This window comes from Halichoerus grypus, chromosome 15 (genome assembly GCF_964656455.1).
Source record: "Halichoerus grypus chromosome 15, mHalGry1.hap1.1, whole genome shotgun sequence".
In the NCBI taxonomy this organism is placed as follows: Eukaryota; Metazoa; Chordata; class Mammalia; order Carnivora; family Phocidae; genus Halichoerus; species Halichoerus grypus.
The window spans coordinates 17,897,723-17,914,149 of record NC_135726.1 but is presented as its reverse complement, the minus strand read 5'-3'; the positions used below and the strand labels follow the sequence as shown (position 1 = coordinate 17,914,149).

Below are 16,427 nucleotides of genomic sequence, written 5' to 3'. Positions count from 1 at the left end.
TTTGGAAGATGTGGTACAAATCTGTTCAGTCGTAAGCCTGTTTGGCGGAGACTTCAGGAAACCAAAAACTACAATTCCCTCTGGCAACGCGGCTCCAGGCCTTCAGTTCACCGCCCTCCCCCATGGCCTCTGTTTATCGCCCCCGCCTCAGTTCTGATAGCTAGGGTCAAATCCACTGTAGTGATTGACTGGGGGAACCCTGCTCCCGGGTCCGAGGCCACCTTTGCTAATTGGCTTTCCTCCCAGCCTGCGGGCTAGGGGAGAGGGGGCGTGGCACAACATTGACCCCGCCCCCGCCGCTGGGATGCTGGGGCCTGGTCGCCATAGCTACGGGCTGTACACTACCACAGCTTCCCCGGCCGCGGATGCAAGCTGCCCCGCTGCCGGAGCGTCATGGCCTCCCCGAAGCCGCGGTGCTCCAGCTTCGCGACCACGTCGAGGTAGGCGCTGGCCGGACTGAGGGTGGAGAGGGCGGTTTGACAACTTCCAGAAAGAGAAATGCCTCTGTCAATTTGTCCGGGGCTTCAGGCCCCACAGGATCGGTGGTGCAGAAACGGAATGAGGACTGACTTAGCCCCTGAGGACATTTCGCGCTAGCAAAAGGGACGGCGCACTTTATCATTAGTAAAGCCAGCATGTATTAAGCATTTATTATGTGCCAAATGATTTATATATGGCACATTTAACCTCACAACTCTATGAGGTAGTAATATCTCCATTTTACAAATGAATAGAAGCCTGGAGAGAGCATGTGTTTTAACACGTTTATAAGTGGTGGAACTGGAATTTGAACCCAGCTACGTGAGACTTCTGAACCTGAGCTCTTAGCCACAGGGATAAACTGCCTCTTCACCCATTGGTTTATGTAAAAATGCTTGTCGAATTGCTGTCTATTCGGGGGTTGCAGCCTCTGGGCACTGCAAAATATGACAACAAACTCTATTAGCCAGGAAAGCCACAACGTGTACACATTAAAACAAAAATTTGGGGCGCCTGAGTGGCTCAGGTGGTTGAGCGTCTGCCTTCGGCTCAGGTCACGATCTCCCGGTCCTGGGATCTTCTCCAGGTGGGGCTCCCCGCTCAGTGGGGAGTCGGCTTCTCCCTCTCCCTCTGCCCCTCCCCCTGCTCGTGCTCTCTCTCTATCTCTCTCTCTCTGTCTCTAATAAATAAAATCTTTTTAAAAAAATTAAAAAAAAATTTTTAAATTTGGCTAAATATCTTTCTAGCTTTGGGAAGCCAGAGAAGTCTCTTAAGTGCCGGGCCTCTGCTTCTGTATCTCAAACATGGGGATGATACAACCCACTTCACAAACATTGTTGGGAAAATTTAGGCAGAATAAGTGAAGCTGTCATCACAGCTTTTGCATATACTAAGCATTCAGTAAGTGTTTAATGAATGTGGTTTCTCCCTTTTACTCATTACGAGTGCAAAAACCTGATCTCACCTAAACTCTAATCCTTCAGGGTTTGCTGCCGCAACAAAGAAAGACTACAAAGGTCAGGAGGGGCGCCTAGGTGGCTCATTCGGTTGAGCGTCTGACTCTTGATTTCGGCTCAGGTCATGATCTTGGGGTTGTGGGATCCAGCCCCGCATCAGCTCTGTGCTGGGCATGGAGCCTGCTCAAGATTCTCTCACTGTCCCTCCTCTCCTCCCTCTCTTAAAAAAAAAGGAAATTATTTGCCAATTTAATTATTTTATCTAGAGCTAAAATGAATCTACAAGAACCACGCAGCAGGCTTGAGAAAGAGTGTCGTTACCCAGCACAGGAATGATTTAGGAAACTGCAGTCATGTTTGAAAGGGATATGAAACAGATTCTGGAGAATAAATGCCCATCTATTTTAAGAAGGAAGCAAAATGGGGGCACTTGGCTGGCTCGGTTGGTGGAGCATGTGACTCTTGATCTCCGGGTTGTGAGTTTGGGCCCCATATTGGGTGTAGAGATTACTTAAAAATAAAATCTTTAAAAAGAAGAAGAAGAAGGAAAAGAAGAAGAAGAAGAAGAGGAAGAAGAGGAGGAGGAGGAGGAGGAAGAATGTAATTGCTGAGGCTGAATTTGGTAGCAGTACAAAATATCATTGATTCCTGTCCATATTCTTCACCAGTATTTAGTAATGTACATTGGGCATTGGGCCAAGCTGTTTCCCTTAGAGGCACAGTATGTGTGTCCTCCTCCAGCTCCCCTTAGAGCAGGGCCAGGATGATGAAGGATAGACTAGACCTTGTACTATAAATGTGTGAGCAGATCCTCTAAAAGGGACCTTCAAATTGTGTATTTCCCAGGGTGCCTGGGTGGCTCCATCAGTTGAGCATCTGCCTGTGGCTTGGGTCATGAACCCAGAGTCCCAGGATTGAGTCCCAGGATCGAGTCCCAGGATCGAACCCCCATCGGGGCTCCTTGCTCAGTGGGGAGTCTGCTTCTCCCTCTGCCCCTCACTCTGCTCATGCTCTCTCTCTCTCAAATAAATAAATAAAATCTTTTTTAAAATTGTGTATTTTTTCCCTGAGGGAGGTTTCTGTTCCCCATTGGCTTTCTCCTTTCATCCTCACATCCCTGCCACAGTAGCTTTGTAGATAGAACTCAGCAGCTTGATTTCACTCAATACCAGGACATACCCCTGTCAAACCCATTGCCTGCCATCTGTTAGATAACTTGAGTTTTCTCCACCTTTAAAGTAGAAATATGGGGGGGTACCCAGCTGGCTCAGTCAGTAGGGCATGTGACTCTTGATCTTGGGGTTGTAAGTTTGAGCCCCACATTGGATGTAAAGATTACTTAAAAATAAAATCTTAAAAAAAATAAAATAGAGGGGCACCTGGAGGCGCCTGGGTGGCTCAGTCAGTTGAGTGTCTGCCTTCAGCTCAGGTCATGATCCCGGGGTCCTGGAATTGAGTCCTGCATTGGGCTCCCTGCTCAGCTGGGAGCCTGCTTCTCCCCCTATCTGCCACTCCCCTGCTTGTGCTCTCTCTCTCTCTGTCTCTCTGTTTGTCTCTCTCTCTCTCTCTGTCAAATAAATAAAATCTTTTAAAAAATTTAAAAATACAGCATAAAGTGTTAGAGGGGCACCTGGGTAACTCAGTTAAGCGTCTGCCTTCAGCTCAGGTCATGATCTCAGGGTCCTGTGATGTCAGGCTCCCTGCTCAGCAGGGAGTCTGCTTCTCCCTCTGCCCCTCCCCCCACTCATGCTTGCTTGGGCACTCTCGCTCTCTCTCAAATAAATAAAATCTTTTTTTTTAAAAAAAGAAAGACTTGTCTCCATTTCCTTATGAGCAAACTAGGCTGAGAGAGGTTAAATGACTTGCCCAGGGGTTCCTGTTGGAACCCCAGATGTCAGCCCCCATGCCCTTCAGCCAGTAAGTGCAGGTTGGGGACTCACACCCCAGCTCTTGGACCTCAGGCCCTGTGCTTCTTGTCCTATAGCACCTGCCTTTGGTATCACACCCCCAGAATGTATCAGAGTCACAAACATGAAACTCATCTGAACATTGAATGAAAGTGTAAGCCCACAGAGTTTTCTGGGCTCATGGTGAGGCTTTCCTGTCACTGCAGGAATTGGTGAGATTCTCAGCATGAGAAGGTTTCCGGGAATGTTGGAAAATGTTTTGGGCCCAGGGCCAGGAGCTTGTTGGCAGCATCTCTGGGAATCTGTGGGCAGTACTGGGAAGACCCAGAGCCTAGATCTGCAGCAGAGAGAAGAGGCCGTGTCTTGTAGATCTGGGAAGGGTGGAGGTGCTCTCCCCACTCAGGGCTCTGTCACCTACCACTGTCTTCCCCTTTTCTGTGCAGAACACACATGCGGCCTTCAGGAGGGACCATAGATGACTCCTTCCTCACAGAAACCAAGAACACCCAGAATCGCAAGCTTTCTCAGAAACGGAAGACACTGGTTAGTGCCAATGTCTTGTTGGAAACCCAAATTTCAGCTCTTGGACGCTATCTGCCTCCCTCTCTGCAACCCAAAAGCACCATGCATCTGAAACATGCCTCCCAGAGTGGCTTCTCCCCAATTAAGGGAGTGTGGCTCACAGAGGCCAGGCCCATCAAGCTCTGAGGTAGGGGTGTACACACTGGCTGCACCTCATCTGAAAAGCCCTTCCAGACCTCCCCTGGCAGAGAGAGAAGCAGCTGCTGTCCACGGACACCCTTCCCCTGCAACTCAGCATTCTGGAGTGGACCTCATTTTTCATTCAGCCTAATGTATTCCAGGCATTGTGCTAGGTGCTGGGATGGTCACACCAGATCTGCCAAGGTCCTTCAGGGCTATGACTGTATCTTTTTTTCTGTATGGCCTTGGTTCCTGATAGGATACTTGAGTGGTGGGCGTATGTTGAGAGCTCCATAATGCTGTGAGTATATATGTGAAGGCAGGAGTAAAGGGATGTTACCCCCTCGTATTGCTGGCTCTGGGTTGGAAGTAGAGACTCTACTAGTCTCAGGAAATTTCCTTCCTCCATTCCTGTTCTTTTAAGTTTTTCTATAAAAATGAATGCTGTCTCTATCTTGGGGCACCTGGCTGGCTCAGTCCGTAGAGCATGGGACTCTTGATCTCTGGGTGGTGAGTTCAAGCCCCACATTGGGCGTAGAGTTTACTTTTTAAAAAAAATGAATGCTGTCTCATTAAGTACTTTTGGGTTTTTGTTGATATGATCATAGGATTAGCAAACAGCCACTATGGGAATCAGATGAAAAAGCACATTTTATTTTATTTTTTTTGAAAAAACGGTTTAGCAAACTTATAACTCCAGCTCACAGTGGAGCATTATGGGCTGTGTGGTGGTTTCCTTTGTGTGTGTCCTGTATGGGTAATTTAGGGACACATGGGCCCCACACATTGTTAGGATGGAGACTCCCAAAATGGGGATCCCGACTCCAGAGAGGGAAAGGGGGTCAGTGTGGACTCTTTGTGGAGACCAAGCGCAGCCACGGCTCCAGAACGCCGGATGACTTGGGGCACATGCTCCCCACTCCACTCAGCTGCCACCCACACCATGTAGCTGGGTTCCCCCTCTTTCGTGCAGCGGCAACACCGCCACTCTTCACCACTAGGGGGCATTGTTCTCTCCCGCCGCCCTGCAACCCTTCCCCACCCACCACCCCTGCCCCGCCCCGTGGCCGCCCTTCCCGTTTCCACCTGCAGGGAGAAGCAGAGAGCATGGAGCGCCGGGGAACACCTCTTTCCACCCATCTCCTGGTGGAGCCCAGCTGGTAATGATAACCAAGACCCGGAAGCCGTGCTTGCCCAGGAATCAATGTACGGTGACCACGTTTTCTCTCCGCAGAAACGGCAGACAGAACGCAAGGATTGGCCTTTTAAAAGTCTGAAAAACGTATTAATTCACTAGGGTCAGGTGCTTGTTTGACAAATTCCCCGCTTTCAGGGTTACTTGGCACTTTTATAAAAATCACATCCCTCCCCCCCAAAAAATCACATCAATTTTGACAAATTTCAAAAACATTTTTTTTTTCTGGCCTGATGTTTAACAGTTCGACTTCTCTCGTTTTTCCAATTTGTCTATTTATACTTTTATTTTTTTTTAAAGATTTTATTTATTTATTTGAGAGAGAGACAGATAGTGACAGAGATAGCGAGAGAGAGCACAAGTGGGGAGGAGAGGGAGAAGCAGGCTCCTGCTAAGCAGGGAGCCCAACGTGGGGCTCGATCCTCGCACCCTGGGATCGTGACCTGAGCGGAAAGTAGACGCTTAACTGCCTGAGCCACCCAGGCACCCCATCTTTGTTTTTTGTTGTTGTTGTTGTTTTTAATTTGAGAGAGAGCGCACAAGTGGGGAAGGGAGCAGAGTGAGAGAGGGACAAGCAGACTCTGTGTTGAGCGCGGAGCCTGGGACAAGGCAAGGGGCTGGGGGCTGGAGGCTCAAACCCACCACCCTGAGATCATGCATGACCTGAGCTGAAATCAAGAGTGGGGCACTTAACTGACTGAGCCATCCAGGCGCCCCCATAGCTCTTTTCAAACAGAAAGAAAACTTAAGGCTTTCTTTCCTAATAGCAAAAGTATTTTAAGCAATTAAAATAAATACCAGGGCGGGCGCCTGCGTGGCTCAGTCAGTGAAGCGTCTGCCTTCAGCTCAGGTCATGATCCCAGAGTCCTGGGATCGAGCCCCGCATCGGGCTCCCTGCTCAGCGGGAAGCCTGCTTCTCCCTCTCCCTCTGCCTGCCGCTCCTGCTTGTTGTGTTCTCTCTCTCTGTCAAATAACTAAAATCTTTTAAAAATCTTTGATAAATAAATACATACATACATTCCAGGGCACCTGGCAGGCTCAGTCAGTAGAGCATACAACTTTTCATCTCAGGATTGGAGCCCCACATTGGGGGTAGATATTACTTAAAAAATAATTAAAGGGGTGCCTGGGTGGCTCAGTCCATTAAGCATCTTACTCTTATCAGAGCTCAGGTCTTTTTTTTTTTTTTTTTTTAAAGATTTTATTTATTTATTTGAGAGAGAGAGAGAGCACATGAGAGGGGGGAGGGTCAGAGGGAGAAGCAGACTCCCTGCTGAGCAGGGAGCCCGATGCGGGACTCGATCCTGGGACTCCAGGATCATGACCTGAGCCGAAGGCAGTTGCTTAACCAACTGAGCCACCCAGGCACCCCAGAGCTCAGGTCTTGATCTCAGGTCACGTGGAGCCTACTTAAAATTAAATAAATAATTCAAAAAATTTTTTAAATTAAAATAAATAAAATAAATACCTTGTGAGCGCTGCTCTGATCATGTCCCAAACATTTTGAACATGTAATTTTAACATTCTTTTTTTCTTAGGTTTATTTATTTTTAGTAATCTCTATACCCAACCAGGGACTTAAACTTAAGACCCTAATATCAAGAGTCCCATGCTCCTCCAACTGAGCCAGCCAGATGCCCCCAACATTATTTCTATAACATGTTGTATTCTAAGAAGTTAATGGGTCAAGAAAAATAGAAATTTCTTGTTAAATTTCAAAATAGTTAAGGGGCACGAAGGGGGCTCTAATATTGAATTAAACATTGAACTCTAATTCAATTTTCTTTTCTTTCTTTATTAAATATTTTATTTTATTTATTTATTTTTTTAAAGATTTTATTTATTTATTTGACAGGGAGAGACACAGCGAGAGAGGGAGCACAAGCAGGGGGAGTGGGAGAGGGAGAAGCGGGCCTCCCGCTGAGCAGGGAGCCCAATGTGGGGCTCAATCCCAGGACCCCGGGATCACGACCTGAGCCGAAGGCAGACGCTTAACGACTGAGCCACCCAGGCGCTCCTATTAAATATTTTATTTTTAAGTAATCTCTACACCCCAACGTGGTACCAAGATCAGGAGTCGCAGGCTCTACCAATTGAGCCAGGCAGGCGCCCCCAATTTTCTTTTTTTTTTTTTAAAGATTTTATTTATTTATTTGACAGAGAGAGACACAGCGAGAGAGGGAACACAAGCAGGAGGAGTGGGACAGGGAGAAGCAAGCTTCCCGCGGAGCAGGGAGCCCAATGCGGGGCTCGATCCCAGGACCCTGGGATCATGACCTGAGCCAAAGGCAGACGCTTAAGGACTGAGCCACCCAGGCGCCCCCCCCCAATTTTCTTTTAAATTGGATAGTAATTTATTTGCATTGTAGAAAATTTTGAAAAATGTTCAATTACAGAAAAATAAGCCCCTAATGGCCTATCATAGAGGATAATAATTACTGAAAACCTCTTAGATTATTTTTTCTGTCTTTTCTGGACATCCGTTTTGTTTTTTGTTTAAGATTTTATTTATTTATTTAATTGACAGAGAGAGAGACACAGAGTGAGAGGAAACACAAGCAGGAGCAGTGGGAGAGGGAGAAGCAGGCTTCTAGCCAAGCAGGGAGCCTGATGTGGTGCTCGATCCCAGGACCCTGGGATCATGACCTGAGCTGAAGGCAGTTGCTTAACCAACTGAGCCACCCAGGCGCCCCTGGACATCCGTTTTTACCTACTTGTGCTTATTCCCTAATTTCAGGCTTTACTTAACCCTTAGAGCTATAGCATTAGCATATTTCTATGTTAAGCCTTTATGTAATCATTTCATGACTGCTTCTATTTTTAGACACTTAGGAGTTTTCTAATTTCTAGACATTTAGGAATTTTCTAATTTTTTCACAGTTATAAGGCTGTGAGGACTGCCCCTTCTGCATAAAGCTGCTGCTCTATCTCTGTCTCCCTCTACACTGACCACCCCACGCCTCAGCCTCAGGCGGCCTGCTGTCCTTGGGCATTCACCTCTATTCATAGCTCTTTAAAGATTCTTTTTTTTTTTTTTTGCAGAAAGAGACACAGCGAGAGAGGGAACACAAGCAGGGGGAGTGGGAGAGGGAGAAGAAGGCCTCCCGCCGAGCAGGGAGCCCGATGCAGGGCTCAATCCCAGGACCCCCGGACTACGACCCAAGCCAAAGGCAGACGCCCAGTGACTGGGCCACCCAGGCGCCCCTATTCATAGTTCTTTAAAACACGTGCTGTTTCCCTGAGGTGTTGGTGCTACCCAGGATGTCTTTGTGCCCCACCTCTAACCCTGATGACACATACCCTCTCCCAGATGACCTCAGCTCCTCTTATATACTCATTCAAGCTTTACTGAATGAACATCACAGACATCACCACCTCCTAGAAGATGATTAGCTTCCCCTGGTGCCCTGGTCCCTCCTAGTCAGGGTTTGCCCCCTCCTGGTCATCTGCATTGGCTTTAGCCACTACCTGCTGACTTGTGATAATCAGTTCACTTGTCACCCCACCTCCATCATACCCCCAGCTTCCCTCATATCCCTAGAACCTAGCAGGGGTTCGAGAATGTATTATGGCCCCCGTAATGTCTGATGAACAAATGGATGACTGAATGGATGAACTACAGAAGTGAGCTTCACTGGGTCAGAAGCTCATTTTTTTTCCCTTAAGTTTTGAGTATTTCATGAAAAGGTTAAAAAACCAGCCCATGGGGCTCCTGGGTGGCTCAGTCATTAAGCGTCTTCCTTCGGCTCAGGTCATGATCCCAGGGTCCTGGGATCGAGTCCCACATCAGGCTCCCTGCTCAGAGGTAGCCTGCTTCTCCCTCTCCTCCCCACTTGCGCTCTCTCTCGCTATCTCTGTCACTTCTCCATCTCTCTCTCTCAAATAAATAAATAAAATCTTTAAAAAAAAATAAAACAGCCCATACATATTAACTGCTTCCACTCCCTACCCCCCCTGCTCAAGGTTCAAAATGAGATCCCACTGCTTCAGGGCACTCCCACCTACCTTCCCCCAACTCAGGGGTTACAGCTTAGTCTCCTCCTAGGGTCCACAGCTCCCCATGCTGCATCTCTGCAGTCCTATATGTGTGTCAGTCCAGGCATGAGGCTGGGCCTGCCCTCCTCTATCTGTCTCTTTCCCTGGACTGTGCTGTGGGGCAAGGGCTGGTACATATCGGGACTCACATCTGTTTTCATATATGCAATACTCACTGACATACAGAAGAGAAGAATAGCTCACCTTTACTGAATTCCAAGGGGGTGTCTTAGTCTGTGTAAACCAACTTGATGTTTTCTCACTGCATCCTCACATTAATACAGTGCAATGGGAACTAAAATCATCCCCATTTTACAAATGCAGAGACTGAGGTTCAGAGAAGTTAAGCCTGTGGTCACACAGCCAATAAGGGATATCTGGCTTTTTAACCTAAACTCTACCTCTAGGGCCCATAGTCTTAATTATGAACCATATTAAGAAATGCTAGGGAGGGGCACCTGGCTGGCTCAGTTTAGGGCATGCGACTCTTTTTGTTTGTTTGTTTGTTTCATTTAAAATTTTTTTTTTATTGTTATGTTAAGTTTAGGGCATGCGACTCTTGATCTCAGGGCCATGAGTTCAAGCCCCATGTTGGGTGTGGAGCCTACTTAAAAAAGAGACAGAGAATGAACCATGAGAGACGATGGACTCTGAAAAACAAACTGAGGGTTCTAGAGGGGAGGGGGGTGGGAGGATGGGTTAGCCTGGTGATGGGTATTGAGGAGGGCACGTTCTGCATGGAGCACTGGGTGTTATACACAAACAATGAATCATGGAACACTACATCTAAAACTAATGATGTAATGTATGGGGATTAACATAACAATAAAAAAATTTTTAAAAAAGAGAGAGATGTTGGGGAAAAAATCAAGAGTAGAGGGAGGTGGGGTGCCTGGGTGGCTCAGTTGATTAAGTGGTTAAATGTCTGACTCTTGGTTTCAGCTCAGGTCATGATCTCAGGGTCTTGGGATTGAGCCCTGCGTCTGGCTCCATACTTGGTGTGCAGTTTGCTCAAGATTCTCTCTCCCTTTCCCTCCTCCTCTGACCCTCCCCTGTGTGCACGTACTCTTTCTCTCGCTCTCAAATAAGTAAATAAATAAATAAAATCTTTAAAAAAAAAAGAGTAGGGGCTCCTGGGTGGCTCAGTTGGTCAAGCTTCCAACTCTTCATTTTAGCTCAGGTCATGATCTTGGGGTCGTGGGATCGAGCCCCACGTGGGCTCTGCACTCAGTGGGGGTCTGCTTGAGATTCTCTCCCTGTGCCCTCCCTATGCTTGCACATGCATGCATGCTCTCTCCCCCTCTCTCTCAAATAAATCAATCAATCTTAAAAAAAAAAAAAAAAAAAAAGAGTAGAGGGAGGAAGATGGAGAGGAGCATCAGGAAAGGGAGCAGTGTTGCCATGGTAACCCCACCTGTCTCTTCCTGCAGTCCTGTCAGTTCTCCATTGGTGACCAACTGTCCCCGTGGCCCACATACACCAGTGATCAGACCATTCTGCATAATCGAAAGCCCTGTTCATATGATTATCGGAAACGAGCAGGGTAAGCTGGGGTCAGCCCCATGGTGGATGGGCTGGTAACAGACCCAGCATTGGACCCAGAGACAGCACAGGGGTGTGTGCTGCCCCAGATTAATGATGCAAGAGCACTGTGGGGTGCCCATCACATCTCATCCCACCATCCCCTGCAGTAGCTGGCTGAAGCAGCCCCTGGGCATTACTAAGCCAAGGTACCTGGAGCAGCTAGAGAACTACCTACGCAAGGAGCTCCTCCTGCTGGACCTGAGCACAGATTCTACCCAGGAGCTGAGGCTGCAGGTTAGAGCCACAGAATAACTGTGGGGAGGGTGGGAGGACAGGTGGGAGGAAACCTTACTCACTAGGACTGAGGACTTCAAACTTCAGGAGAGACCAGCCTCTCCCAGCTCTTTGGGGTCCCCATTCCTGGTAGGGGAAACATGTTCTATGACAAAGTTAGTGAAACATGTTCTATGACAAATTTAGTGAGCAGGCAAACCTCTCCTGAGGTTTGATTTTCCACACCTGAGTCAGGTAGTAGACTGGATGCTGTCTCCAGTCCCTTTAGCTCTGTGATCAGTGCCTTGCATGGGTTGTTGGACATCAGTCAATGGAGCCTGAATCCTGGCAGTTGGGCAAGAAGGGGTCATACAGGGTTCACCAGCCTAGGGATGACAGAGCCAAGCTTGAGGAACTCAGCTCAGATACATAGAAAAACTTAGATGCACATTAGATTCTAATACATATTAAGGAGGGAATCACCGAATTCGTGCTCAGACAGGGATGATAACAGGGAATCCCTCACTTCCGACTTAGTCACTGACAGAAGCATTTGCTGAGCATCATCTGTGTGCCAGGACCTGAATGGGGCCTTGAATACAATCTCACAGGCTGAAGGTACTTCATCAAGGAAGCAGAACTTCAGAGAAGGCATATAGCTATGAAGTGGTGGGGCTGGGGTATGAACTCAGGGCTGATTCCAGAGCCTATGCTAATTCCAGTACATAATGCTGCCTCCAAAAACTTCTGTGTCCAAATGGAACAAGAAATGACACTTCTGTTTGGTCAGAATACAAGGCTAGAACATTTGATCTCCTCCTGCCTCCACAGGTCTGTAAGATAGCAAGAGGTAAGAGGCCAACTGAGGCACAGTGCTTGGAGAAGGCTGGCTGCCTGGAGAGCCAGAGTGGGGTGGCCCTGACCCAGGTCATCTGCCAGGCTTCAGAGATAGTATCAGGAGAGACCTCCAGAAAATAGTTGAGAGCGACAGAGCTGCCCCTCACCTTCCTGGCACTGAGAGACCCAGGTGGTGCCCTGGGGCATTTATTTGAATATGGATCACCTGGCAGCTTCTTGCTACAATACTTCTAAGCTTAAGAGAGTGGCAGCTATAGGCCCAGAGGTGACAGGTCCCCTTTTCTTGCCAGCCTTACAGAGAAATCTTTGAGTTCTTCATAGAGGACTTTAAAACGTACAAGCCATTGCTATCCTCCATCAAGAATGCGTATGAGGTGATGCTGGGTAAGACTACAGCTTCTGTGCCTGGATCCAGTCTGGAAGGCATGGAGAGGATTCTACTCTCACCTTCTGGGGCTGTGCAGAAGTATTGGGGCAACTACTAACTGGGCCTTGTGGTCACCAAGCCTTGCTCAGCTTTTTTGCTTACACTGTCCTGTGTGATAGAGCACCTGACTACCTCCTGTCCTTGGAAAACATGGTAAAGCAGTATCTGTAGGAAAGAAAGCAACTTTACTACTGAGAGTGAAGCCCAGGAGGGAGTGAGTACCTCTGGGAAATGATGAGCCTCCCAACCAGGCACGGGAGGTGCTGGGCATGGTACAGCTGCAGGACTAAAGGCTATAGGGAGAAAGGGCATAGATGAAACCCCAGTCCTCAGCCAGACTCTGCCTCTGGTTTAAAAGCAAATGTAGGAAGGCCTCAAACAGGGGTGATGCTTTGTACAAAGCATGCATAGACACCTGGAGTTTGCAAGAGACATAGCCACTCACTGTGACCTTAGGATCAGTGTCTCCTGACTCTTTGTTCTCTGTGGTCCCAAAGGGACTCTCCCACCTGTCCCTGCTTAGCCCACCAGAGGGAGAAGATTCGGGCTCTGGAGCCCCTGAAGGCCAAGCTTGTCACTGTGAATGAGGACTGCAATGAGAGGATCCTGGCCATGAGGGCTGAGGAGAGATATGAAATCTCCATGCTGAAGAGAGAGAAGATGAATTTGCTAAAACTCATTGACAAAAAGAATGAGGAGAAAATCTCATTGCAGAGTGAGGTGAATGGGAGTAGTGTGGTGACCAACTCTCTGAATTCCTGCTCCCCCACCCGAGGGATGATCTGAGGTCTTGGGCACTAAGGTGTCTCCTTAACTCTCTACCCTTCTGCCTGGATTGATATACTGAGCCACCACCTTGTCTCCTCCCTCCACCTTTCCCGTTTCCAGGCCCTGATGGGGCCAACTCAGCACCCATCCCATCCCCTTTGATGGCTAGCTATGTACAGGCCCCGACCACACAGCAACCTTCCCAACAGGTATCCAAACTGAGAAAGAATTTGGCTGAGGAGTACCTGCGCTACCTCAGTGAGCGAGATGCCCGCAAGATCCTCATTGCAGACCTGAATGAGCTGCGGTACCAGAGGGAGGACATGTCACTAGCCCAGTCGCCAGGTAAGCCTGAGGTGGGTTTCTCTCCCCTGAGGAGGTGCTAGAGAGGAGTCTTGCCACTCATCCCCATTCGTTGAACTCTCTTAATATCTGTTCATTCCATCCCCATTCACAAAGCGGGGATGTTCCGCTGCTGCCTGGGTCTATTTATCTTTTGAGTTGGACTGAGAGTCTTAGACTCATTGTTTAAGTAGGAAACAATTATTGTCTGCTGAGGCAGCCTAGGCTCCCTCAGAGCAGGACAGGCCTGGTACCCCATGTCCTCGGCTTCTCTATTTAGGCCTGAAGTTCTAAGCTGTTAGTGCTGTGGGAAAGACCCAGGGGTTCCCAATCAGGGAGAGAAGGACCTAGGACCAGGCCCTGAGGGACACTGTAAACCTGCCCTGGGCTATAGGCCCTAGAGCCAGGGTGAATCAAGCTGGCGGGTACTCTGGCAGGCATCTGGGGGGAGGACCCTGTGAAGTTAACACTGGCTCTGAAGATGGCCCGGCAAGACCTGACCCGCACACAGATGGAACTCAACACCATGAAGGCCAACTTTGGAGATGTGGTGCCCAGGAGGGACTTTGAAATGCAAGAGAAGACCAACAAGGAACTGCAGGAGCAGGTACAGGTACTGGTGGGTGGGCAGGGCAGGGCAGGGCCATGCAGGTAGGTAGCAAGGATCAATCACCTTGTCCACAGCTGGACAGCCTGAGAGGTGACTATGAAGAGGTCTGCAAGGAGCACGAGATACTGCTGCAATTGCATATGACCACACTGAAGGAGCGGGACCAGTTTCATTCTGAGCTCCAGGAGATCCAGCGCACCTCTACGCCACGGCCTGACTGGAGCAAGTGCGAAGGTAATGATGGCCACTGTGCTCCCAGGGACTGCTCAAGGATGTGGTTTGGACTCCAGCTCCCTCTCTGCACCTGCAGATGTGGTGGCTGGGGGTCCAGATCGCTGGCAAATGCTGGCTGAGGGCAAGAACAGTGACCAGCTGGTGGATGTGCTCCTGGAGGAGATTGGCGAGGGGCTGCTCCGGGAGAAAGACTTCTTTCCTGGTCTGGTAGGGGTCCCTGGGCTCGGGAGGCTTGGAACAGCCAGACCTTGCTAAGACTTGAGGTTCTGGGGAAACCATCTGGGGCTCTGCCTGGGCCCAGAGATGAACTGACACTCTCCTTTTCAGGGCTATGGGGAAGCCATCCCTCCTTTCCTTCGATTTGATGGCCTTGTGGAGAACAAGAAGCCAACCAAGAAGGATGTCATAAACCTCCTCAAGGATGCCTGGAAGCAACGTCTTGTTGAGGAGCAGGTCAGATCTCATGGGCCATTTTGGCTTGGGGTGGCCTCCAGAGTCTTCCAGGGGGTTCCATTGGGGTGTTAGGGAGAAGGGCCAACCCACCATGGGGTAGGCTTACCAAACAGTCATTTCCCACCCTGCAGAAAGAGAAATTCCCAGATTTCTTCTTCAGTTTCCTGGAGCATCGCTTTGGACCTGGTGAAGCCATGGCCTGGGCTTACACCATTTTTGAAAATATCAAGCTCTTCCGCTCTAATGAGGTCATGAGTCAGTTCTATGCAGTCTTGATGGGAAAGGTGAGGTTGGGCCTGGCCCTCCCTTTGTCCCCGACATAGGCCAGCTCTATCCCTACCACTCCAGGAAGCAGCAAGTTAGTCAATGCTTCCTTCCCTGTAGAGGAGCGAGAGTGTATACATCAAGCAGAAGGAGACAGTGGCACAGCTGCTGAAGGAGATGACAAATGCCGACAGTCAGAATGAGGGGCTGATAACCATGGAGAACTTAAGGTGAGAGGCTGGTCCAGCCACCCCAAACTCCTGTCCAATATTTCATCTGGCCAGGCTCCCAGATGTGCAGGGGAAAGGGGAGCCTGGCAGGAAGGGCTCACAGCCTCAGCACTTGTCCTTTTTGAGCACTAGTGGGGCTGGCAAAGGGGTACAGGAAGATGGGTGAGCAGGCCTCAGCCAGGCCTGTTGGCCCTTGTGTCTCCCCACAGCACTGTCCTCAAGAGCACCTTCCCCTTCAAGAAGGAAGAGAAAATTCTGGAGTTGATGGAGGCAGGAGGCTGGCATCCCAACAGCAGCAATGCAGACTTGATCAACTACCGCTCATTATTTATAGAGGTACCCACCTCTATATGTGTATGTGGTGGGCGGGGGTTGTCCAGGAACTTGCCCAGCTCTGCCCTAGCCTCTGCTGGACCCCAACCAATGTGTTCTCACCCTGCCTTGTGGCCCCTCCCAGGATGAAGAGGGCCAGAGTATGCCCTTTGTACAAAAGCTGTGGGAACAGTACGTGGATGAAAAGGATGAGTACTTACAGGAACTAAAACAGGAGCTGGGCCTGGAACTGTGAGTACCTCCTGAGGCCCTTAGGCCCACTTAGCCATAGGCAAGTCCCTATGCCACAGGGTGGCATCTCAAGGCCTTGGATCTCCCTGTGTACTGAGCTTGCTGCTGGGCACTATATACTGCTCAAGCTCAGCAGAGGGCACCTTGGGGTCTGGGGTGCAGAAAGGAGGGGTCAAGGCCTATCTCTCTTTCTTTGTGTGGTAGCCATGATGAGGTAACCCTACCCAAGGTACGTGAAGCCCTGATGAACATCGATCCCAGCCTGGACAAGCAGACCCTAAATGGCTACTTGAGCGGGGCCTTCCAGGTCCCCAGGACAGAATTGCCTGAGAAGGGTGAAGAGAAGGAAGATGGCATTGTGGTACAGCTCAAGATTGCCCTGGAACGGCTTCAGATGACTGACATCAGGCGCATGGGGTCTCGAGAGCAGGAACCTGCAAGCTAGGGCCACTATGGGCAGCCTTAGTGCTCCAGTGCTGCTAACCTCTGACTTTTAATATAAAATTATTTGTCTGAACCTATTCTCCAGGTTATGCTGGGGAGTTGAGGGGAGGGAGGGAGGGGAATTGGTCCTGGCCTGGCTGGCCACAGGATATACACCAAAA

At 49.2% G+C, this 16,427-nt stretch overlaps 1 protein-coding gene across 8 annotated transcripts; it reads left to right on the top strand.

The window, feature by feature from the left end:
* Positions 1-139: 139 nt before the first annotated feature.
* TSNAXIP1 (translin associated factor X interacting protein 1) lies at positions 140-16,340 on the top strand. 8 transcript variants are annotated; one of them, XM_036115022.2, is made up of 16 exons: positions 140-440; positions 3,787-3,886; positions 10,706-10,818; positions 10,967-11,093; positions 12,221-12,314; positions 12,881-13,077; positions 13,335-13,470; positions 13,905-14,074; positions 14,152-14,311; positions 14,388-14,518; positions 14,639-14,764; positions 14,896-15,048; positions 15,149-15,258; positions 15,468-15,594; positions 15,716-15,822; positions 16,027-16,340. In XM_036115022.2, the coding sequence occupies exons 1-16, from the start codon at positions 394-396 to the stop codon at positions 16,265-16,267; spliced, it is 2,139 nt and encodes a 712-aa protein (XP_035970915.1). In that variant the 5' UTR covers positions 140-393; the 3' UTR covers positions 16,268-16,340. The 8 variants fall into 8 exon arrangements, with proteins under 8 accessions (XP_035970915.1, XP_035970917.1, XP_035970919.1 ...); XM_036115024.2 differs by lacking the exon at positions 10,706-10,818 and adding an exon at positions 5,138-5,251; XM_036115026.2 differs by lacking the exons at positions 12,221-12,314; positions 12,881-13,077 and having other exon boundaries at positions 141-440.
* The last annotated feature ends 87 nt before the right edge of the window (positions 16,341-16,427 follow it).

Coding starts and splice junctions, on each gene's coding strand:
- TSNAXIP1 (XM_036115022.2), top strand. CDS start 394: ATGGCCTCCCCGAAGCCGCGGTGCTCCAGCTTCGCGACCACGTCGAG. Junction 10,819..10,966: donor GATTATCGGAAACGAGCAGG/GTAAGCTGGGGT, acceptor CATCCCCTGCAG/TAGCTGGCTGAAGCAGCCCC. Junction 14,312..14,387: donor TGACTGGAGCAAGTGCGAAG/GTAATGATGGCC, acceptor CTGCACCTGCAG/ATGTGGTGGCTGGGGGTCCA.